This window comes from Dermacentor albipictus, chromosome 9 (assembly GCF_038994185.2).
Source record: "Dermacentor albipictus isolate Rhodes 1998 colony chromosome 9, USDA_Dalb.pri_finalv2, whole genome shotgun sequence".
In the NCBI taxonomy this organism is placed as follows: Eukaryota; Metazoa; Arthropoda; class Arachnida; order Ixodida; family Ixodidae; genus Dermacentor; species Dermacentor albipictus.
Genome location: NC_091829.1, coordinates 11,205,766 through 11,229,515, shown reverse-complemented (window position 1 = coordinate 11,229,515; position 23,750 = coordinate 11,205,766). Strand labels below are relative to the sequence as shown.

Genomic DNA, 23,750 nt, shown 5'->3' with positions numbered 1-23,750 from the left:
CGGACTACACGCTCCGACATTTTTTAGGTTCGAGTAGTCAACTTTTGGAGCCAAGTGACCGATCAAAGCCTTGTGACATCACTGTCACTGTGTTAGCAAAAATCATCAACTAGAGAAGTAGTTCGTCACAACACAACAGCTGCCGTACTAATTACAACGCCGCACAGCCGCCCACCGCGTAGCAGACGAACAGGTTATAAAAGCGCCACCTACGGCATTCGGTTGAACGAAAGTGGGCGCAAGCTGCTCCCATAGAAGCCGGATATCTGTCTGGAGTTCCAGTAGGTCGTGCGCGAGACGTTCGCTCGGTCGACGGAACGCATACGGAACGCAAGCGTTACGTTTACCTAAACGTCACGTCCGGTATGTCGCATCCTTCTTTTGCGTCTATGCTGTCACATCCGTCTTTGATTTTGGCGGCAGAATGGCAAGTTCAAACAAGTGCATGAAGATGTGGATCGTTTATGTTTTGGGCTTGTGGCTTGCGTAGAGTGTAAGCTATCGTAAGTACTTCACTTTTCCGTTCGATGTGCATCTTTTATGCGAACCTAAGGTTTCGGCTTACCAGGTTCCTCGGGAGCTTACTTTCCTTCTGGTGCATCGCACGGACCGCCACACCGGCCAGCCAGTGCCGAGAATGCATAGTAGACCAACTGTTTATTTTAGGTTCCTTCAGATTTATTAAGAGCCTTTTATGCGAAGCATATTACGAGGGCTCAACCCAGCTCCTCAGGCGCGGCGGTGACCATGAAATCACGTGACACCGTGACGTCACGACAGAGGAGAAGTGGCTTTGGCTCAACTCTTGCAAGACGGGCTGGGTGGGAATCGAACCAGGGTCTCCGGAGTGTGGGACGGAGACGCTACCACTGAGCCACGATTACGATGCTTCAACGCGGTACAAAAGCGCCTCTAGTGAATGCGGTGTTGCCTTAGAAACGAGCTGTTTCTAAGGCGTGCGTCTCTTGCTCAGGCGCACATTTCGTTGCCGCGCCGAACGCTGCTTTGCTCGACGCTCACCGCGTCCAATGCGGGGCGCGTAGTCGCTGCCCTGTAGCCCATTGTCTTACACCCCTTGGCGGGTCGACGGGAACGCTGTCGCGTTCCACTCTTGAAGGCGAAGAAGTAATGCATGAGTTGTTTCTTCGTCTAGCCGAACCAAATATAGCCAAGCAACAGCAGTTCACCAGGCTAAACAGTGGTTCAACAACTAAAATAAAGGCTAGTATGCTTCGCATCCTGGGCTTAACCTTACCTAAGCCACAGCCATTTTTTTTCAGCATCACTTAACTGTAACATTACCTGGTTACTGTGCTGCTACATGACAGAATTTGTGAATGGCAGATGACCCAAGTGTGGGATGTACGCGCGCTTGTTAAGCCTAAATAAGAGTACTCATCTTTTATTTTCTGCCGTCCGGCGGTAGTGGATGAAGTCGCTAAATGAGTACGTCAAAGTAATATCGCTGTGCTGTCAGCAGCCATTCACTGATATCTCTTTCTCCGCGGCGTAACGCTCGAGTGCTCCGTGCAGGCGTGACGGGGGTTGGGTGTACGGTCGGTATGTGTGATTTTCCAGAAGAAAAAAAAAAAGCTTCATTACACAGTGCATGGCCAGGCTCCATGGTCGTCCGTTGTACTAGACCGATTCAAGAAATGATACAAGGATAGACATAAACATGTTACTGCCAAAGGAATTTTAAGGTGGGTCCATATTTAATAGTGGTGATTTAATCATAAGGGATGAAAAACTGATGTTCTCTTTATGTGCTTGCTTCAAAGTGGGTTAAATCGAAACTTGACCAACCAATTTTACTCGTGTTATGAGGTTTTGTGAGAAAGAGTGCTGTGTATTGCTTTGGAACTAATGACTGAGAGTGACATGTGGCATTGTCTGCCATCGCACGTGTACTTTCGTTGCTGGAAGTGATGTCCATGTTGTGCTCAACAATATTTGCTTTGGGAACCCTCCGAGCACTTACATATTGATATTATATCACCTGTGAATTCTGGTCCTAATGTAAGCATTAAACGGCTTTAGCACTCATTTTGGTGATAACTTTAGAGGTTAATTCTGTTGTGTACATTGTTCACTGAAAAGAGAAGTTGGGTCTGGTAAGTTTTACATCTTGACACTAAGAACACGTCGCACGACGAGTTTACACAAAAGAACTGTGCAGGTCCCGTCATGTGCATTTGTTGTCCTTGCCTTGTTGTGCCTTGAGTCCTTAACATCACTGTCATATCTTTTCCATTTCGTCAAAATGTTAAGTCTATGGTAATTGATGTCTCAACATTGTAGCACATATGCCTTTCTGCTACCATCGGTGAGAAACGTGGGCCAGGGTTCCTGAACAAGAACAAACATTAATTTGGCTCGTTTGCCATTGGGTGCACACGCAATATCTGCTAGAGAATCTTCCCCGAAGCCCAGTGTGCAGCGCACTTTGACAGCCTTATCGTGGAGTGTCATTCACTGAAATGCACAGCTGTGGCTGAAATGGATGTGGCACTTTGGCATGGTGCAAGCATGGTGTTTGGTGTACCAAATAAGGATTGTCCGATTCATGCACAGTGTACTTCACCGTGTGCACCAGTCATGGTGTGTTGTACCATAACCCCTAACAGTTCCCAATTGTGGCATGGTGCAGGCGAGGTGCCACTGCGTTGCAGGGAACCTCTGCGCTTGCTGGTTGGGTGGCGTTGCTGAGATGTACAGCATCATGCAAATTACACTTGCAATGCGATGTTTCCAGATGCAGTGGCCGTGGATATGCTCCCCAACCTCTTTGACACTGTTTCAACATGCAGCCAGAAAAGTGTCCAGCACATTGAAATTTGTTGTGGGCACTATTAATTTAAAGCTTCGTTAATATTTTGCTGGCAGGGGACGCGGCTCAGGTATGCAAAAAGCGTTGTACTAATTAACCGACAATGGCAGATCAGCGGCTATATAGACTTACCGGAATCCGGCGTCCCGCGTCGGACGTCGCTTCGGCAGAAAGAATTCTGAACCGCGCTTGCCCAACTACTCAGGCCCTCCATGTGGCGCAAGGAAATTACTGAACTAATTGAATTTCTCAAGGTAAAATACGTAGAAAAATCGTGAAGTACGACTTTAGCTACAGACATGATAGCGCCCCATTGTAATTTGAATGTACGAGAAACCGTAACTCTTTTACGTGGAAACTCGAACACAAGCCCCTTTTAACGCGATTGCGCTTTCCAGCTGACGTTTGAGGTCTGTCTTATAGGAGCGGCGCGGCACCCTCCGTTCCTTGCTCACCATCAAAAAAAGAACCCACAAAGCTCGCCTTCGTGCATGGCGTTCGCCACCAGCCTTTCCGGTGAACGTATGACGGTCCATAATTAAGCTGCAGTTGCCCAGAATCATCAGAAGCACACGGGGATCTTTGAATGCTATCGCGTTCCACTCTTAAAGGCGAAGCTCAAGCATCCTCCAAGTTTTTATGCATAAATGAAGTTGTCAAATACACAAGCTTCTTTCATGTTCTACGTGAGAGATTTCCACTCTGGCAAACAATAACTCTAACTTTGGACATGATGAACCATGACGCCATATGAATAGCAATGAGATAATATCAGGAGCACGACTTAGAATCTTAATAACCTTTGCACCGAAGCTTAATATTATTTTCTTCTCTCAAAATATAATTACCCTATGTTTTGCATGTTAACTAACAATTTGTAGGGACATCGAAATGCGTTTCGAGAGTAAAAATTACTGCAGGCTAAGATTTTACAGCAAAATTATAAGATGACCATAGGTGACCTGCAAATGAATGCATGGTATCTTTGTATATATAGAAGGGGGAAAATCAAAATGTCACAACAGAAAATCTTCAGGTGAGTTTTTAAACAAAACAGGTGTACCAAAAACTTCACTGGCCGATTCATGGCCAATCCGCCAGGGTAGCTTCGGCATATCACTAGGTAACAAGAGCAATGTGGGCCAACCAGGTAACAGAAACACGGCACTACTTTCAACACTCCTTATTTGTCAGAGTTGGTGTAAACACTCAATGCCACACATCTTTAGATCGCACAGGCACCCAGCGTGAATTGGCCAATAGTCCGGGATATTCAAGGTGCCTACACGACCATCGAGGTATGTTATAATACTTGTTCTTGCCCTGACTGTTTAGTGTTGGACGCTGCAACAACACAAGTACTCCCACCATCTACTAGCGAAAGCAGCCAAGGCATTCACGCGAACCATGCCTCCATAACGAGTTAACCAAACACGCAACCAACAACACATTCTATAACTCTAGCATGTTAAAATTACAGGTGAAGACAGTTTCCACATGAACGAGATTGCTAAACGGGCCAAACTAACTGTGGCAGCGACGAAGGCTACAGAAAACGATCGCACGACACGAGACGAAAACACATTCACAATATTTGCCATCCTCGCGCCACGCAGATTCAAGCACCGCCTTTTTTAAAGAATCCAAAGGAAGCCAAGGCAAATCAGCACTTTTTGGTTATTTGGGTGACTGCAGTTAGGACTTTACAGCAACCCGTAGCGGGGAACGCCGGCCGTAAAATTGTAGTGACGTAATAGGTGGTGTCCAAAACCTATGTATATGAGGTGTTTCCAGCCCTCAAATCGCTTCCGCCGCAAGCAACCAGCAGAAGCATAGTCTAGAAAATTCTACGGGGCATGGATTCGAACACAACCTATCTTGGCTATTGCAAACCTACCCTACTAACGCTTGCGATGTACTGAAGCATGGGCCTAGAGATCGGCTTCTGTTACTTTAAAGCCCGCTCGCTGGAACGCGCGATTCATGATTTACTACACTGGGCTGGCGCATGCAGCCTGCAAAAGCATGGCCTTTGAGACCTGTATTTGTTACCTGGAGGGGGGCCTTCGTTGGGAGGTGAATTTGGGTGCCACCTTTGTGTAGCAGATGTCCGGGCGAGTGGCAAAACGTGCCGATGTCCTGCAGCCGCGCATAAAGTGACCACATTTCTGTGTAATGACTTCAAGACAAATACACTTGAGAAACGAAGAAGCGTTGACAGCTGGGCGAGTTGGTACGGGATCATCTTTTGTAACAAACTGCGCGGCAGCACAGGACACAACAAGAAGTGAGACAGGCGAGTGCTGACTAGGAACTGATTTATTGAAAGCCCGTAATCCACCTTAGTGTCCAGCCTGGGTGACATGTCACTATCAATGTTAACGTAACAAGAAAAACCGGTAGATAAAATCCTTAGAAAAAAAAAAGTTTGCACGTGGAAGGCCGCGTGAGTCGGCGGTAGCACGTGGAGCATAAATACGCGTACTCTGTCAGATCAATAGACGGGTGGCTGATGCGCATTCGTGTGCCGAAGGGCTCAGGAACCGCTACACATATCAGTCTGTGCTATCCTTTAAATTGAAATTTCAGACTAGACAACGTAAAGCGTGACCGTTTCTTCATGGGTGCCACCATATTGCAACGTAGTGTCGGCATGCTGGCTTGGGTGAGCACTCCGTTTTGCATGGCAGGTATACGGTCGGAGTTAGTTTCTGGCGTTTGTTTTCGCGCTTGTGCGGTCTATTTAGTATGACGTGGCGTCTTCTACGTGGTAAACGGTTCTCTGAGACGTACTGAAGTGGTTTAAGTCGGTATGACCAGACTTCCTGCTGGCGTTGAGGCGGATGGATCACGCAGCGCGATGTGTGTGCGCATGTTCGAGCCTGCAATCAGCCTCTGTGATCAATTGTGCATTTCTGAAAGTTCCAGTCACTAATGTGACCTTATTTCGGTATTATCCTCTAGTTCTAAGCTGCGGTTTTGGTTAGAATAACAACATACCTGACAGTGTGAACTATACTTGTCCAGCAAAGCGACCGTTTACAAACCGCGCGAGCATCCTAAGCACTGGTAGGTGCTGGATTACAGATATCTCTGTTCTATATTGCGCATGGTCCAAGCATGTGGCAACAACGTCTATAGATCTATAAACGTTGTGCGGTGTGACTATGCGAGGTCGTACTGCGGCGTTAGCCCGTTTCCTCTTTCTTTATCGAGAAGGCGGATGATAACCGATTTTTTTTTTTCGGTTGTGCTCGTTCGGTTCTCTACGACGCACTCACACGTATTATAGAAATTTTGTTTTCAACAATAGCCATCGCATTATTTTTATGCGATCCATCTTGGGTATTATGGCTTTAAAGGGCAAAAAGGCAATACCGAAGCACATATAGCTTATATACGTATGTATCATTCTGGTTCACCAACCGCAGTGATCGCTGTGTTGAGCAGCACTACCGGCCTCACGCAGGACGCTAGCGTAGACATATAGTGATTTCATGCCTCTTAGACTTGAAATGCGTGAGAACGATGCAGGTGTATCACAAATATTTCATAGCGCCTGCCGCTTAGATGTTTCGTGGTTGCCTTAGGTTGGCCATACACGAGCATGCGCTCTTATGTTTTAGTCCCTACGCCAAGCGATCAGATAGTGAGCAGATTTACCACTTCATGCTGGCAATACGAAGACGCCGGTTCTTTTCGTTGAATTAAAACCGATATACACAAAATAGTTCACAACATATACACACACCGTGGCTGATAATGCGCGTTGCTTGTTTGCGCCCCCAAGAGATATTTCCGCGTAGTGTAGTTACCGATGCACCGAAAGGCTTCCCTGACGACCTTATATGAACGGACATTGCATAAGTTTCACAAGATACGATCTAAAACATCTCAAAACCGTTGCGCAGCACGCGACAGCAATATTTTGAAGCAGCGCCGCGCCGTATCGCACAAGCCAGAGGAGGAAAGGCTCGCCGCGCGCCCTTTTCTCCTCGCCCGATGAAAAAGTCTATAGATGATAGGCGACGGGGAAAAGTCGTTTTCACCCATGTTTTCACCCCACCGCATGGATGGATGGATGGATGAGGCTCAACCCTTTGAATCGGGCGGCGCGCGCCACCTAGCCTTGAATCGTACTATATGCAAGCATACCTATGTATTTTCTCCTTCACTTCTGCGTTGATATTATCCACCAATCAGATAGCACCTGTTCAAAGTCTCTTTTACTTTTACTGCCTTTAAAACCCTAAGCTTTGAATAGTTCCGCGTTACGTTCAACTGCAGGGGGAAGTTGTTTACAAGCAAGTATCAGGTATTCAGCCGTTTCCTCCTTTCGTAAGTTTTCGTAAATATTTTCTGACTATTTCTTGCTTAAACGTCCTGTATGTCTCTAATGCTGATTTGGTTTGTATCTCTGTTCTCCACATACCCCTCTCTGTCTCCTTAACCTTTTTCTTGACAGATGATTCCTTACCTGTCTTCCCACTGCTGCCCAAGTACTTGCTTGACAAATTTCTAGTTCGCTTCCTCCACCTTGTGTCAACATTCCTTGTGTATAAGTAACTGAAGACCTTCCTAGCCCACCGCATTTCCCCTATTTTTCTCAATCGCTCCTCAAATGCTATCTTGCTACTAGCCTCTCTGTCCTCGAAAGAAGACCATCCCAGGTCCCCCTGCACCCCAAGATTTGGTGTCTTGCCATGTGCTCCCAGAGCGAGCCTACCCACACCACGTTGCCTAGTTTCCAACTGTGCCCGGGTCTCTGCTCTCATACATAGAACTGCATTGGCAAAAGTCAGGCCCGGAACTATTACCCCCTTCCATATCCCTCGTACTACCTTGTACCCATTGTAGTTCCACAGTGCCCGACTCTTCATAATCGCTGCACTTCTGTTACCTTTAGTCGTTACATATTTTTCGTACTCTGTCAGATACTCAATTCCATTATTTATCTACAACCCGAGATACTCGTACTTATCGACTATCTCCAGCGTGGCGTCCCGTATCTTATGCTCGCCGCAAATGTTATCATTAAAAATCATGACTGCTGATTTTTCTTTGCTAAACTTCAAGCCTAATCTGTCTCCTTCTGTACCACATATGTCCATCAATCCTTGCAGATGTTCTGTATTGTCAGCCAATAATACAATATCATCCGCATGCATCAGTCCTGGTAATGACTGTTCAATCAATTTTCCTTGTTTGAAAAACGGTATAGGTTGAAGCCGAGTCCGCTTTGCTGTATTTTGGCCTCTAAACCTTGTAGGTACAGCATAAACATCAGAGGTGACAATGGACACCCCTGCCTAAGCCCCCGCCGAATCATTACAGGCTCCGAAACCTGCTTTTCCCGTTGTATAATCACCCGGCCACATTTATAGATATCCTTTAAGAAATTGGCTACTCCATCTTGCACTCCTAAAGTTTCCAGAATGCCCCACAAGCCCTTTTGAAGTACACAGTCATAGGCTCCCTTGATATCCAAAAAAGCCAGCCATAGGGGTCTGTGTTCCTTTTCAGCTATTTCAATGCACTGTTTTAGTGAGAACAGATTGTCTTCTAGCCTCCTATGCTTCCGTAACCCATTTTGTAGCTCTCCAAGCACCCCCCTCGTTCTCTACCCATGCCTGCAGTCTGTCCTTTATAACCTGCATAACCACCCTGTAAACCACTGACGTCACTGTTGTAGGACAATAGTTATTTATGTCAGCTTTGTCCCCCTTTCCCTTATATATAGTTCTCATCCTACTTAGCCTCCTACCCGCCGTGGTTGCTCAGTGGCTATGGTGTTGGGCTGCTGAGCACGAGGTCGCGGGATTGAATCCTGGCCACGGCGGCCGCATTTCGATGGGGGCGAAATGCGAAAACACCCGTGTGCTTAGATTTAGGTGCACGTTAAAGAACCCCAGGTGGTCTAAATTTCCGGAGTCCTCCACTACGGCGTGCCTCATAATCAGAAAGTGGTTTTGGCACGTAAAACCCCAAATATTATTATTATTTTTACTTAGCCTCCATTCGTCAGGTACTTTACCATCCATTAGCATTTTACTCACCACCTCCTTTAATGCTTTCTTAGATTTCGGGCCCAATTTCTTTATTAACATAATTGGAATACCGGGTCTGCCGATGTGCTACTTGGTACCCTCTTCTCGGCTCTTTCCCACTCTCTTTGTCCAAGCGAAAGCAGTGGATTAACCGGGCTATCCCTCTCCGACATACTGCATGTACCATTTCTCTGTTCTGTAAATTTTTCCCTTATCATGGTTCCTATATGCTCCATTGCCTCCTCTCATTCTAACCTTGAGTACCTTGAGCTATTTTAGGCTTGTACTGTTACCCAAGGAGTTCAGATGTTGCCAAAATTTCCTAGCTGCCTGTTTATCTTTTTTATTGCTTACTTCTAACAGCCGCTGGGACCCTTTTGTCTTGATTTTCTCGTTGATCAAATAGGATGCTTCCCTTCTGCATTTTATGTAGCTTACCCATTTCCTCTCTACTTCTGCTTCAGGTTCTCCCTTACTTTTGGAATACCTGTGTTCCCTGGAAGCCTCCTGACGTTTTTTATGGCCTTCTTAACCTCTTCATGCCACCAGCTCTTGAGTTTTCGTATCCCTTGCCTTGTTTTCCTGACTCACACCTTACCTAGTTCACGCTCAAATAGTCTCATTAACTTTGGGCAAGTCCAATCAATTTCAGTACCATCTTATATTTCCTGAATAAAGGGAAAATTAGACATCCACCCGTTCGTAGCAATTGCTACAAAGTAAGCCCATACGGGTTTCTCGAAAGAAAAGCCTCATAGTTGAAGAAAAATTCGTCCTGGTCCGGTACTCGAACCCGGGACCACCGCCTTTCCGGGGCAGCCGCTCTACCATCTGAGTTAACCAGGCGGCTAGCAGATGGCAGGGCGAAGTCGAATTTGTCGACAACACGAAGCAAAGGCAAGAGTTTGACGTAGTAGTTTTTTCCTCTTCAGTTTGTTTGGCCCCTATTCCCACTTGCTCTTCTGAGTAAAAAATCCCATCTGGCATTTCCTTAAGCCTCGTTTGTGCGTTAGTTTCCCCTCTTAAAACTTCGTCGAATGCGCACAATGCAGTCTGGAGCTCCCTGGCCGTCGCCACCTTAGCCGGTTAACAGCTGTAATTAGCCGTGACTCTTCTCAGAAGCACTGCTGAAACTGCAGCGCTTCTCTTTCTACACTCTCTAGAGAACTTAAGGGCTTCTGGCTGTACCCTCTCCCCTTGAGCTACGTCACACAAAAGAGGCCCACATGTTCGGTGCTACGAAGCTACGAGCGGCGCACCTGCGTTGAAATTGAGACGCGGAAGACCGAGTGGGCGACGACGGCAATAACAATTCTAGTTTCGGGAACCCTGCCGCTCCTTGGATAGCTTCGGGGTTAGAAAATTCCTGGCATGCTGCGACATGCTTCCGAGCGCACTTTTTTCCTGGACATGAACCATGCATGTAGTCTCAGCGCATGTGCTGCGATTGTTGTGTTCGGCAAGCCTTCGTTGCCGCGGAATGTGGATTACGTTCATGCCAGGATATGCCTAATAAATGCTTCGTGCCCAATTGCTGGAGCAATCACAAATCGGGGCCGAAAAATCATGCGTTCATGTTTCTGCAAGATCAACGACAGAATATTGGGTGCCGATGCAAAGGCAAAGAAGAAAATGAGGCAGCTGTTTCTTTGTAAATAGTTGCACGAATGCAAAAGGATATACAGTTGGGCGAGTTGGTACGGTAACATGATTTTGGCTTCTAGCGCGAAGTGAAACACGGACACAGAAATGAGCAGACAGGACGAGCGCTTTCTGTGTCCGTGTTTCACTTCACGCTAGTTGCACGAATCGTTTGTATCGCCGTTGCTAAACTCATTTGAGGTGTTATAAATATGGGGTGAACTGCGGTACTGTATGTAATAATGCCTCGAAAGCGAAATTATTCGTTTAGAGGCTAATCTAGACTGGAATAAATACATGCGTCCAGAATGTGAAGGGCACACCAGTGAAGTTGTCATGATATATGTGTTATGGTGCAGTGCTAACATTTTGTTGAACTTTTGTGGTCGCATGAAGGGCGAACTCTTTGACGCCGACGATAAATCAAGGCAAAGAAGCTACTCTGAAAAAGAGTGCAGCACTGTAACTTTTCAATAGAAGCCATGCGCCCTGTCATCATTCACCCGAAATTCGTTGTCAATCCTAAGGTTGAACCATTTCATTCATTATGGACGGGCTTTTTAATAATGCAGCGCGTAAATAGTTTTGCATAAATAAAATAATCTTGGAACACCATCCGTTCTCTGCGTGCTCAACTCAATAACTGCGCTCTGGTTAACGTTGCCCATAAGAGCGCGATCCCGTCATTCAACCCGTATCCCCGAGCACGCCGCCGGCCTCTTCTCCATGACGTCACTCGCCGAGCGCTCAGGCCAGATAGAACTGTACAGAGGAGAAGGCAGGAGAAGAGCCAGTTCCCATATTAGCGGTGATGCCGCGGTGATAATTAGCGATGATGCTGACAGCGAATGCTTAATTTCTTCAACGCTCAGTCCATCACAAGAGTGGTGAGTTGACGGTAAACGTTACCTTGCGTGCACCACTGCAGTTTGTCTGCGTAGTACACAGAACACTCGGGCGAATTTGTTTGCTGCTAAGCACGAGACCGCGGGATCAAATCCCGGCCGCGTTTCGATGCGGGCGATATGCAAAAACACCCGTGCATCGGGGGCATGTTAACAATCTCCTGGTGGGTAAAATTTGTCCGGATTTCCCCACCACGGCGTGCCTCATAGTCAGAGCGTGGTTATGACGCGTACAACCCCAGAATTTAATTTTCACCCGCCTTTTCCGTGGCTTCATTCCTAACCACCCATCTTCTTAGCTCGCCGCTGCGATTACGACATTGCTACTACACAAAAAAGAGGCACGCTGCATGCGGCATCATTGCCCAGCATAGCTGTCTAGCTAGCTCTCCTTTATTGGTCGCCTGAACTATTGGTTTGGTTCCTGTAGGCGTCGCAAAATTGAAGTCGCACCTCGAGCCATGTCGTTATTCTGGCTAGACGCCCATGTGTCTAGTTCCTTGTTATGCCTAGAAATACAGCTCGTAACGTCACAAAACGCAAAATGCAAAAAACGCCTGTGCCCCGTGTATTGGGGGCACATTAAAGATCCCTTGGTGATCAAAATTTATCCGGAGTCCCCCCACTATACGGCGTGCCTCATAATCAGTGCGTGGTTATGGCGCGTAAGACCCAAGACATCAATTGAATTCTCTGTGTCGCAGATCCATCGCTAATTCTTATGACGCGCACAGATCAGCTCATCCATGAAACAGTGGAAACTTTCCATACTGTAAAGTACACGTGCAGCCATGTGAGAGCCGGCCAAGTCCAATGACCCTTGGGTCCAAAGTTTGAGTTCGCCTATTTTGGTTCCACACAACTACGCCTGGAGCGGCTTGCACGAACATTTAATAACGAAAATAATAAAGAATTTAAGAACGCGTTCTTACATTTGTTATTATTTTCGTTATGAAATGTTCCTGCAAGCCGACTCTGGTGCTATGTGCTTTGCGACTTTGTTATCGCTTTGGTTGTTTATTCTTGCTTTTGTTTTTCTAGCTTTTTCGTGCTTTACCCTGTATTTGATCGTCAGATATCTTCAATAAACCTATCGTTGAAACACGAAAGACAAACGCCCATAATTCGTCCACGTTTTTTTTTAACCTTTTCTTTTCTTTTTAACCTTTCTTTGGGCGATGTTTTCTTCGCCTCTTCCTTCGACTTTCCCACTGGTGCTGTCTGGCACACCACGTCGGGGTTGTGGTTCAGAGCAGACATGGCAGAGCAGACGTGAAAGTAGCGTGGCAGAGAGAAAACGCGACGAGAAAAATTGGACATTTACACCTCGCGAATGTACACAATGCCCTCTGGAGCCCCCTCGTTGTCGCCACATTAGCCCCTTGACAGCTCTAATTATTCGTGGATCCCGCAAAAGCTTTAAAAGTGCAGCGCTTATCTTTCTACTAACGCGCGCTCGGGCACTTAGATTTAGGGACACGTTAAAGAACTCTACGGATTCAAATTAATCCGGTGTCCGCCTCTACGGCGTGCCTCATAATCCGATTGTGGTTTTGGCACGTGCTGCCAACAATCCAATTAAAGCCTAACAGTTTTGCCAAGATGCGATGTGTCATGTGAGGCAATGAATATGCTCAACCCTCTCAGAGGTTATGAAGTACGGCGCACAACAACGCCTCAAGCAAACACCTCTATTTTACAACTTTTTTACAACTCTGCAAGATCTCCGTTTCGTTCAGATTTACAGTCGGCATTTGAATGTTCGGAAAGCACATTTTCTTGCATAGCTGCGGAGGTCGATTTTGTGTTACGCGGGATTTCCTTCTCGTGAGCTGTTTCTCTAATTGACCAAACAGTCAGCGCGCGACCCCCCCCCCCCCCTTTTTTTTTTTAAATTCTCGGAGCACGTTCTTCGACTACCTAAAGAGCGTCCTGCTAGAGAGAGTTACGCGAGCAAGTCAGTGAGCGTGTAGCTCTGTGAGCGCCGCTGGCCTCCTTTCATGACCGTTTTGGTGCCGTTATCATCAGGAAGTAGAGTTTGGCGCTGTCTACTTTATATTTTTTTTTTCGTTTGCGGTCGAATTAGCTATACCTTTCGTAGCTATTTGCGGATTGGCAAGACAAGTATGTCGGCGAATGAGAATCCTTTTCTTTCTTTCGGTCTTCCGGTCGAAGTTGCATGGGGTAATGAGTGAGGTGGTTAAGAAATCGGGGGAAAAAAGCATGTCTTGGCAATAAAAACCTTATAATGCATCGTTTTGAAATCTAAATGTCGTACCGCGGCACTGATTCAGCACTACATACTTTGGGCTTTCTCCCGAGACGTAGTATGTACCTTGAGCTGCAGCTATACTCAGCGTGTCTCCAGCATGTCGTAGAGATTACAAAGTTCCTTTGAACTGTGAAACTAATTGTTTGGCTAACGACGTTGTATTTCGCGAGTCTATGTACAGTAAAGGTTCTGGATAGCGCAAGGGCGTGAGAAGACTACGGGAAACAGCGCTGTGCCTTTGCCACGATGGTGAACTATATACAAGACCAGTTGAGAGATTTTCCGTCCCTCCGCTAAATGCATTCACGTCGTGTTTATCCTTTTTTTTTTCCAGAACTCCTTCCTCATATAAGCACTGCGAGACAAAACTATGCAGAGCACGGACGTATTTAGAGGCAGATTTTTGGGGACGAATAACTCGATACTAGACCCATGATGGCTAGTAAGCAGACACTTGCACACCCGCTGGCTTCAATTAACAAATTGCAAAATGAGTAACGCATGTTGGCGGGATAGTTGGTTCAAATTCAAGATGAAATTGTGCCGCGCGGCTAGGACACGGAGAAAGACGACACACACAGCGATCTAGCAATTTGCATTGAGGCAAACCAACCAGTCCTAACGCACGATCATTATCGTGCAACATGTGCTTTAGAATTAGGGATACGAGAAAAAAAAATGTATGTATGAATAGGTTACTTAGTCAAAGAGATTATCGTACAACTTTTCTCATGTGTACCGGAGCACACGAGACTACAAAAGAACAAACTTATCTCTTTGTGCACATGTGCTCGAGGTCTTCGCTATAAAACATTTCGCATAACTGTCTTGCTGGCCTACACGCAACGTGCCCCGTTGAATCAGATATGCAGTGCACCACTTTTCGGTAGCCAACCGTCATATATAAAATTGTTTGGAAACAATAAACCCGCGAGCAAGATTTAGGCTCGGCGCCGCGGGCATTGTAGTTTCGAGCGCTTGGCGGGTCCGCCCGCTACGGGTCGTTGGGGGCTGCGCCCTACTTCCCTCTAGCAAAGCAGGCGAAACGCTGCATTCAGAGCGTGGGATTTTAGTTCCAGTATAATGACTTGCGTATTCGACAGCGGCGCACCGTTCGTGAGCCGCATGAAGCGTTTTCTACACGCACCTGGGCGGTACGTCATGTTTCTTGCTATGCTGACGATCTATAAGTGGTGTTACAGTGCTGTATAGCCCGAGCTTTGTATGGCTGCGGGTGTCAAGATAGATGTAATACAACCGACTCGTGTTGGTTGCAGTAACTATATATGTCGAGAGGCCCAAACAGTGTTGGTAGCACTGTGTAGTAAATGTCTGACAGGGCGACCGATGTTTCGATATGTGGGCCTCGCTTAGTCAAAGGTCTATGACGAAGGTATGTCTACCTATCGAAACGTTCGCCAGTTTGTCTGAGGCACTTTACCGCTGTTGTATCCAGCTTTTATGACAAAGTGTTTGCATCAGTAAGGCCATATCTTGACTTGGGTGTTGGGCACATGTATGCTAACTGTAGACTCACTTCACGCTTCAAGCACGTATATGCAAAGTATAATAAGGGTTTTCATTCGAGCATAAATGCATCCCGAAGAGGCGAGAGCAAGGTCGGCTCTGCTCGCAAGTATTACGCAGGTGCCCTTGGCTGCTTGCGCAGCCAAGTGAACGGCCTTGTTCTGCGCGCTGTTGCATAGCGTCAGCGCCGGCCAAGGCTTTCACAAGCCTCGCTGTAAATGTTCCACACTACGGGAAAACACATATGTGGAAAGCGGCGCGTCGGAAAGCGCATCGCCCGTGCTTGAGGGGAAACTGTGGCGACGACTCTCGAGGAAGCTCTTTCTCTATCTCTCTCGGATGAAAACAAGAGTGCCAACAACCAGAAGTGCTGTGATAACAAATGCGTTTATTCAAACTAGCACACAGGCTTAAATGCACTATATAAGTTACACATTTCCCCCCCCCCCCCCCCCGTATTTGCTACAATCTATGTTCAACAGCAAAATGCAGACGTCGCTGAAACACTGTCACCAGTGATGAACAGCATTTATCTCATTTGAACACAAGCGGCGTCTCAGCGCTGCCTCTGGTTCGTTGTTGAACAAAGCAAAATTTTAAAGCAGCAAACAATAGAAATGTTACGTTTATTTAGCGCAGTTTATATCACATGTTTAAATGAGTGTCTACTACTTGACAAAAATACACGTCATAAGTTCGCCACAACGCCAGCATCGTTAACGAACCAAAAAATGCTAACAAGGCACTGATGGCCAAAACCTGTCAGGGTCGGCCGGTGCTAATGGACCAACTTCTTTTCAAAAGAAATTGTCCAGTCCTTGTTTTCTCGGTACGTTGTAGTTCATCTCTTGGTTTGTAGTTGTTTCTACATACTCAAGAGAAGAATAGGAACTGACCACGCCTGCTAAGTACACAGGCAGCGTTGAGATCCATGGCCTGAAGGGATGAACGGCCTTCGGAGAAGAAGTCCCATGATGTGCAAAGTTTGAAAGTATGCGTGACGTGGCTGGCGCTCGCATTGCCACTCAGGTCACTGCACTTTGATGACATGTGCAGGTGATCGAAAAAAAAAAAAGGACAGTATACGACACATCATGCGCGCATGAAGTCGTGCGAGAGCGTCCGTCTCGTGAAAGTTCCAACGTAAGTTGTATCTGTCCACTCGCTACGAGCACACAAACATTGGGCCCATACTCTGGATGAGTATGCGCAAATGTTTCGCGAAACACACAGCCCAAGCAGAAATCAGAATTATGGGAAAGCGTTCTACAGCTCGGGCGATGTTTGTGTATGTGTGTGTGCTGGGCGCCCGCATGGGACAACACTGCTGCACACGCCTCGCACACGAAAGAACACTACGTGGGCACGCCGCACTGCTGTCCGCTGCGCATAAAGTGGAAATAGACGAATCCAGTCTCGTGCCACCAGACTAGCGACAGGAACACAATGACGTGCCAAATCTGGTGGCTCGAGAAGACGTAGTCGACGCGGCCGGGCCACAGGCACTCGGGGAGTCGGAAGCGGTACACGGCGAACGCCATGCCGATGAGGCCGAAGAGCACAGCGATGCGTGGAAGGAGCAGGCGGACGATTGGCGCCTCGAGGCCGCCGTTGAGAGAGAACCAGTGCGCGGTGGGCGCCAGGCCGAAGAGGACCAGCGAACTGAGCACCAGCAGCCGCGCGGGGTCCAGCTCCGCTCGGTCGGCGAAGCGGGGCGCGAAGTTGAGCACAAGCACGACCGCGACAAGCAGCAGCTCGACACCGCCGTAGGCGAGCTCCAGCCACGGCCGGCAGCTGAAGGCAAAGTGGACGCCCGAGAGGAACGTCATGCTGAGGCTGAGCGCCACGCCGAGAACGTCCCACTTGAGCAGCCGCTGGTAGCACTGCTCCGAGTGGCAGTTGAACGTGTGGTACACCACCGACAGCAGCAGCGTCGTCATGTACGCCAGGCAGATGGCGACGCAGAACGCGCGGTCCACCGCAGAGGGAGACACCTCGTCCAGCCGCTGGACGAGGTCGTGCACGAACAGCGCCAGCATGACGAAGAAGCCCGACAGGTGCGTCCAAATGTTGAGCGTCTCGTTGTTCCACTCGAATGCGGAGCGCGCGCACCGGCGCAGTGCCAAGTTGCAGCGGTAGCCCGTCAGTATGAACGGGTTCTGGCGTAGGAACTCGGGCGCCTCATCGTAGGTGCGCAGTTCTTCATCCGCTGCTTTGTCGCCGCCACGCGCCGAGAAATAGTCGATCACCCTTTTCCAGACCGACTTGACGGTCTCGCCCGAAATGGCAACGCACCGGTGTTCCTCCTTCGAGTCGCACATGGCTGCTTCGAGATTGGCGCGCTGCTCTCTGACGACCCGTCCGCGGACGATGGCCGGTTTTTCAACGTGCCGACGCGAGCGCCGCGCCGCGGTGTGACGTCGGCGGTTGCGTCAATTGTGGCACCGTGACGGCGGCGGGGCTTCACGGGGCAGTACGGGACGGCCGAGCAGGGCGACCTCCGACGCTTTCCGGTTTTCCGATAAGCTGCGAGATGGTCTCTTCGCATGGGCACGCGACGCACGCAAACTGCTCGCTCGCGGCCGTCGAAACCAAGATTCGCCGCTGGCGGGTCGAGCGCCCTTCCGGTGGTTTCACCGACCTCTACGCGGAGGCGGAAGCGCTCGCGGCCTACCGAACGGAATCGGGCTAATCGTGATCAATGTCGGTCAGGGAGGCAAGTCGGTACGCACGGCGAGTTCGATGTCGCGCCGTTACACCACCGTCATCGCCGACCCCAGCGAATGATTAGAGCGATGAATTGACGCAAGAAGAAATCGGCGTATACGTATGCAAGGATTTTCAGAGGTCTACACAAGGGAAGTAAACGTCATGTTTTAATTGAAATGCATAAATAATATCGTACTTGGACTTTATACGGAATATCACGGCGACGGCGGAAATGCACCTACAGTGTCCATATAATTGATATAGCAATCATATCGAAAAGTGAAATGAAAGTGGACGAAAAAATTGAGTCGCTTAAGTGTCCTTACGTGATTTGAATGCGAAAGCATTATGACTTGTCTAAGTTATCGCCTAAATTAAACCTCCACCTTAATCCACCTTGCCTTTAATCCGCTTAATCCTTTACCTTAATCCAATTTTGGGAGCGGGCCAGGTCCGACGCCGTGGCTGTTCGCCGTGAGTTTTCACAGTGCGACCCGCGGCAGTTCCAGCGCCGGGAACGTGACGTCATCACTCGTCGGCGTGTGTTTTGGTACCACCGGATGACAACAACGGACGCCGGATTTTTTGCTTCATGGGGCATACAATGCTTTCGCATTAAAAGAACTTGCTGCGCGTGCGAGCCGAACCAACAAACGAGTGCGGCGGTATTTGTGTATGCGTACAAGATTAGCACTGCAGGAGCGTTAGCCAGCGCCCACTCTCTCCTTTTAAAAGCGAAGCTTTGCGAATCTCGCCAGGTTTCGTGACCGTGGCTACGGCTCTTGCCGAATAGGCCAACCAATCACATCGGAGCACGCGCGCGCCGCCGGTTTCGTTGTAGCATCACAGATGACGCTCGCCTTCGCGCATCCCTTGCGCATCCCTTGCGCATCCCTAGAGTTACTGTGTAGTATGTACAGTAACTCTACGCGTCCCTGGCTGCACGGTAATGAGGAAGTAAACGCTTCTTGCGGATATAATGGATTCGAATTGCGCTACGTACGTACGCGCATTGCTGCCTCTGAAACCATGATGCGTTCAAGGCGTCCGTCGTGCTCGATAGTAGTGAGCGTTTTCGCTTAACAAAACGCTCGGCATAATTTGTGCGCGCCCGCTCTTGTGTGTGTGCGTGTACTCCTGTTTCGACACTTTATGCACTCACACAAAGATTCTTTGTATATAGATTCCAATTCGTTGGATCTGCTGCAATTTTTTTTATTATTGTATCTAAATTCTAACTAAACATAACAGTCAATTTCCCCTACGCTTTCTCAGGCTTCGATCATTCGTTGATCATTCTGCATGTGGTTGAAGCGACAGCTTAACGTGTTATGCACAAAGGATTGCGTTTTGTCGTCGGGCTTGTATGACAAAACGCTTAGCATCGGTAATTTTCTGATCTGTTCCATGCGTAACTAAAATTTTGCTGTGCTACCTGCGGACAATCAAAAAGCCAGTACAGTCAACAAAATAAAGGAATGGCACCGTCATCCGAATACCCCAACCTGCCTCCTGTATTCTCTGTCTCTCATATGCACAAGTGCGCTCGCATATAATAAAATTAAATTTGTGGTTTCACATTACAACTGCCACAACTGTCTGTGAGAGATGTCCTAGTCAATGACTTATTGTAGGGAACTCTATGCTTTTTAACTGCTATTGTGCCACAATACGCGCCTGTCATCGAGGCCTATAAATTTTTTTTTCAGTGTTCAAAAAAAGAGTATCAATACCTCCCCCCCCCCTGCGCAATTTGCTAGCTTGGCTGGTTGGCAAACGCGTTTAATTAGTTTCATGATCGTTGACACGCATGCAGGCAAGCGCAGTTGCGCATATGACTGAAGAAAAACAGAAACATGCAACGTCTGCGTCCGATAAGCCGATGACAGTGCTGTCCACTTCCAGTCACTGGAACGAGTAGGCCAAGGTCAACGGGATGCAGCTGAGACCTGTGCCAGGGCGCCCTTTCGCACTAAACGAAGGCGGTTTGCCTCTTCCCGCAGATGCTGTACATGACAACAAGGCAGTGATGCCGTACGCGCGAATGTGCAGACTGCACAAGAGGCGCAATGAGAAGCGCTGGTGGCGTTACTGCAAGAACCGGTTCTCTGGCAGATAAGACCCCTGGCCAGCCACTATATAGTTAGCCAAGTTCACGTTGTAAATGCTGATGGGTGGCCGAGATTCTGCGCGCAGCCATCGAGATTTGGCGTGCAGAAGTCGCTCTGCCATAGCGATTCATACATTGATCTGGCAAGCCGCTGCTCAGTGTCAGATGCCAACGCAATACTGCCTGCTTCGTAAGTAGATATATACAGAGTTACTGCAATATATGCTCCGAATTAGGTGCGATAAGTTTGAAAAACAAATCGAATGCAAGGACGGGATAATGTGGGGATATGAGTTATAAATGGGTCGTGGCCACTTGTCTGACTTATCTTCAGCTCTAAGGACCGGACATGCAACGTAAACTCAATGCAGCCAACTACTACCCAACGGTTCAAGAAGCTAAAGCAGAGAAAAGAAGTCTGCTCAACTGACGTGCTACGTTAGCTTGAAGACTTTTCACATTTTTAACGTGACCTTTTTTTCACCTTTAATGAGAAAGGCGATGTGGCTTGTTAAGTAATCTTGGAAGTGCGAATTGTAGCGCAAGAAGTAGAAGACAAGAACGAAAGGCGCTAAGGAACGAAGACACGCCAGCGCCGAGTGCATGTGTTTAATGTACCTTTATACTTTTTAACGCGAGAGCGTCAAGAGATCGTGTCGCAATAAATCTGGTGTCGGTGTCGGACGTCATTAGGCGAAAAATCATTCCGAACCACAATCACGCAGGCCCTCTGCGTGGCGCAGAGGCCTTGGTGAACTAATTGAAAACCACAAAGTAAAATGCGTCAGAAAGATCGTAAAGTACGACCTATACACAACCTACATACATGGTGGCGTCGAAATGTAATTTGAATATGACAGAAAATACAATTCTCTTACGCGAAAACGCTAACCCCCTTTTCAGAGTTGCTACCATATATCGGGCGGCGCGGCCCACTCGGTCTCTTGGAACAACACCATCCAGATGGCGCTCGCCTCCGCGCATCCGCAAGAAAGCTGCGGTTGCAGGGAAGCGTGACAAGTAGTCAGGGATCTTTGAATGCTATCGCGTTCCACTCTTAAAAGCGAAGCTTAAGCGCGCTCCAAATTTTTTTTTTTCTCCATACAATTTGCTTTTCACTTCGCTGTTAGCGCCACTGTCTGCGGGAAAAAAATGTACTCTAACTTCACGTTCTGCCGTCGTGAGCTGTGGTGACGTTCAATTTATTTCAATTGTATTTTCCAACATATGAATCGCTTTATGCTTGGATCGACGAGCCAAGCTATACACATACCCACGCACTGGTGATGGCTTGCTGCAACTAAGTAACATCAATCTCTCACTCAATATCTCACACTTAATAAGTGAGAGATAAAAACGGCTACTGATTTATATTTTATTAACCAACACAACAAACGCGCACGAAACAATTCCGCCCACACGAAATAAAATAGAGAATGTAAGCATCCTTGTATCGGATCTTGCAAAATTTCGCACTTAAAACAGTGGGCATACTTCCCACCAGCGTTATTTTCACTCGGCGTAGTACTCCGCAGACAATGCCACAAACGGGCAGCGAAAACGTCGCGGCTGGCGGTTACATCACGGGCGAAAGTATCGCCGAGGTAAGCCAGATAAAAGAAAAAGTTCCGGCGCTGGATTTCGGTGAGGGAGTACTACACACTTTCGTACTGCCAGCCCAGCAACGAGACGCTTTCCTCTGCTTCTGTTCAGTTTGCCCAAACACCAGCGCGTAAAACGGGTCTTCCGTGGAACGGCCGCAAGCGCGGGCAGGCGGCCGTTGAACTTGGTCGCCTCGAGGGAACCTGTTGTAGGTCGTCGACTGCGAGGTCAGCGCTAGAGCCGCCGTCCTCCAAACAAGCGCGCCGGCGTATACGTCAGACTGCGACGGCAGCGTGGAGCAAGATCGGCGCAGATAAAGCTCGCAAGTGCGCTTTCGAACGCAATATGCAAAAGAGCGCCGACGCCAAGCGCGACAGCTCAGCCGACCTTGCAGTAAATCACCGCGGCACGCGTAACTTCGAACTCAACTTACAATGGTATGCGCAGCGAATCTAAACGGAGGCACCGATTGAAGTGATCCGCTTTCTCAGGAAATAAAGGAACACATGCGTGTAGTGTAGCATATATATATATATATATATATATATATATATATATATATATATATATATATATATATATATATATATATATATATATATATATATATATATATATATATGCGCGTTGGTGTAAGAATAAAGCAATTGTTAGCGCCAGATGCTTGTCTCGTCTCCTCTTTGTGGTCGTCCTGCGAGTTTGCATTGTTTCGCTGAATTTCTCACCTTAAAATACTATGCACCAACTGGCCCTAACCAAAGTTTTATTGGACCATAATATGGTGATATTACATACAAGTACACCTCCTCGGAGCGACCACTGCACTGCACTGCACTGCACTGCACTGCACACACACACACACACACACACACACACACACACACACACACACACACACACACACACACACACACACACACACACACACACACACACACACACACACACATATATATATATATATATATATATATATATATATATATATATATATATATATATATATACTGAAATCTTATAACTGCATCAAAAATCATTTGCGCATCAAAAATCGTGGTGGTATACTTTTTTTTTTTCAGTGGGTACAATTAACCTCAAATTTAGCTTTCGGCAGCTAAATATAAAGTAATCCCAGAAAGAGCTTCCTATGTTAACTAGTCCGAAGAACGCAAAATTAAGAAATGTATATTCTATGCTTGTTGACGTATATATACGTCTGTGTTCATTCGCGCCCTTTATTTACGCCGTTAACTTCGCTCTATGGCTACACTCATTATAGTGGTTCAACTTCCGAGCAGCCTTGTTGGAGGACGACTCCGCCTATTCCTAATGTATACGCTTTCCGTGTCGAACCTCGGACGCATGTTTATGCATGCGTGGACGGACAAACGGTACACTGTACAGCGTGACCAGACTGCCTCAAGGGCCGCGGGCGAGGCACCCACTTATTAAGTGATCCCCGGGAAGGTCTCGTCACTGCCACGGCGATCGCCTCCATCCCCCGATGATGCATGTGCGCCGCGGTCACCTCGGAGAACGCGTCACTTCAGACAGCCTGCACCGCGGCGAAGGCCGCCGCCCGCTCGCTTTTTTCGCACACTTTCTTCGCACGCGGGCAGTTCTCTCCGGCCATGGCTCTCGCACTGCCATGGGACCAGTTCGACGGAATATTCCCGACCGCGGTTTCAACGGCACCGCTGCCCGCCGCAACAGTGCGTACGGTGCTTGCTTCTCTTTTTTTTCGTGCATTGACTGATACGGGTCTCTGACGTCTCAATAACGCGCCAAGACCAGCACCGCGTGCGCTGAATGATTCACCCGAAACATGACCAGCCAAGGTAAACTTGAGGCCATACTAGTATAACCACAACTCGGCAGAATGCAGTCAAGCACGCTCGACGTTTGAAGAAAAAGAAAAGTAGTAAAGCACTCGACTACCTTCGCGTCACCTTCCTGTGGGCAATCAAGCCCGCCCTAGCTGGTTCCCTTCGCCATATATAATTATGTTTGTCAACACGACTTTATATTCCGATCTAAATGGGAACGGAGACCTCGTTTTCCCCGGCAACCAATGCAGCGAAGTTGATTAGGTTTATTGCGTTTAAAA

The 23,750-nt window shown here is 47.8% G+C and overlaps 2 protein-coding genes across 4 annotated transcripts in view; both read right to left on the bottom strand.

Moving 5' to 3' along the window:
• The window catches only part of Ndc1 (Nuclear division cycle 1), a 94,039-nt gene extending 88,906 nt beyond the window's left edge, over positions 1 to 5,133 (bottom strand). The window contains exon 1 of one of the 3 annotated variants that reach the window (XM_065443301.1): positions 4,883 to 5,133. In XM_065443301.1, coding sequence (XP_065299373.1) covers positions 4,883 to 5,075 — 193 coding nt within the window. In that variant the 5' untranslated portion in view covers positions 5,076 to 5,133. The remainder of the gene's footprint in view (positions 1 to 4,882) is intronic. The other 2 variants (XM_065443304.1, XM_065443300.2) reach the window with 2 other exon arrangements.
• An 11,028-nt stretch (positions 5,134 to 16,161) lies between these two features.
• On the bottom strand, positions 16,162 to 17,869 carry LOC135911139 (progestin and adipoQ receptor family member 3). Its single transcript, XM_065443299.2, has one exon. It carries the CDS (start codon positions 17,541 to 17,543, stop codon positions 16,578 to 16,580), a length of 966 nt encoding a protein of 321 aa, XP_065299371.1. The 5' UTR covers positions 17,544 to 17,869; the 3' UTR covers positions 16,162 to 16,577.
• Between the last annotated feature and the right edge of the window lie 5,881 nt (positions 17,870 to 23,750).

Excerpts from the sequence above, each read along its gene's own strand:
- LOC135911139 (XM_065443299.2), bottom strand. The coding sequence starts at position 17,543 with ATGTGCGACTCGAAGGAGGAACACCGGTGCGTTGCCATTTCGGGCGAG.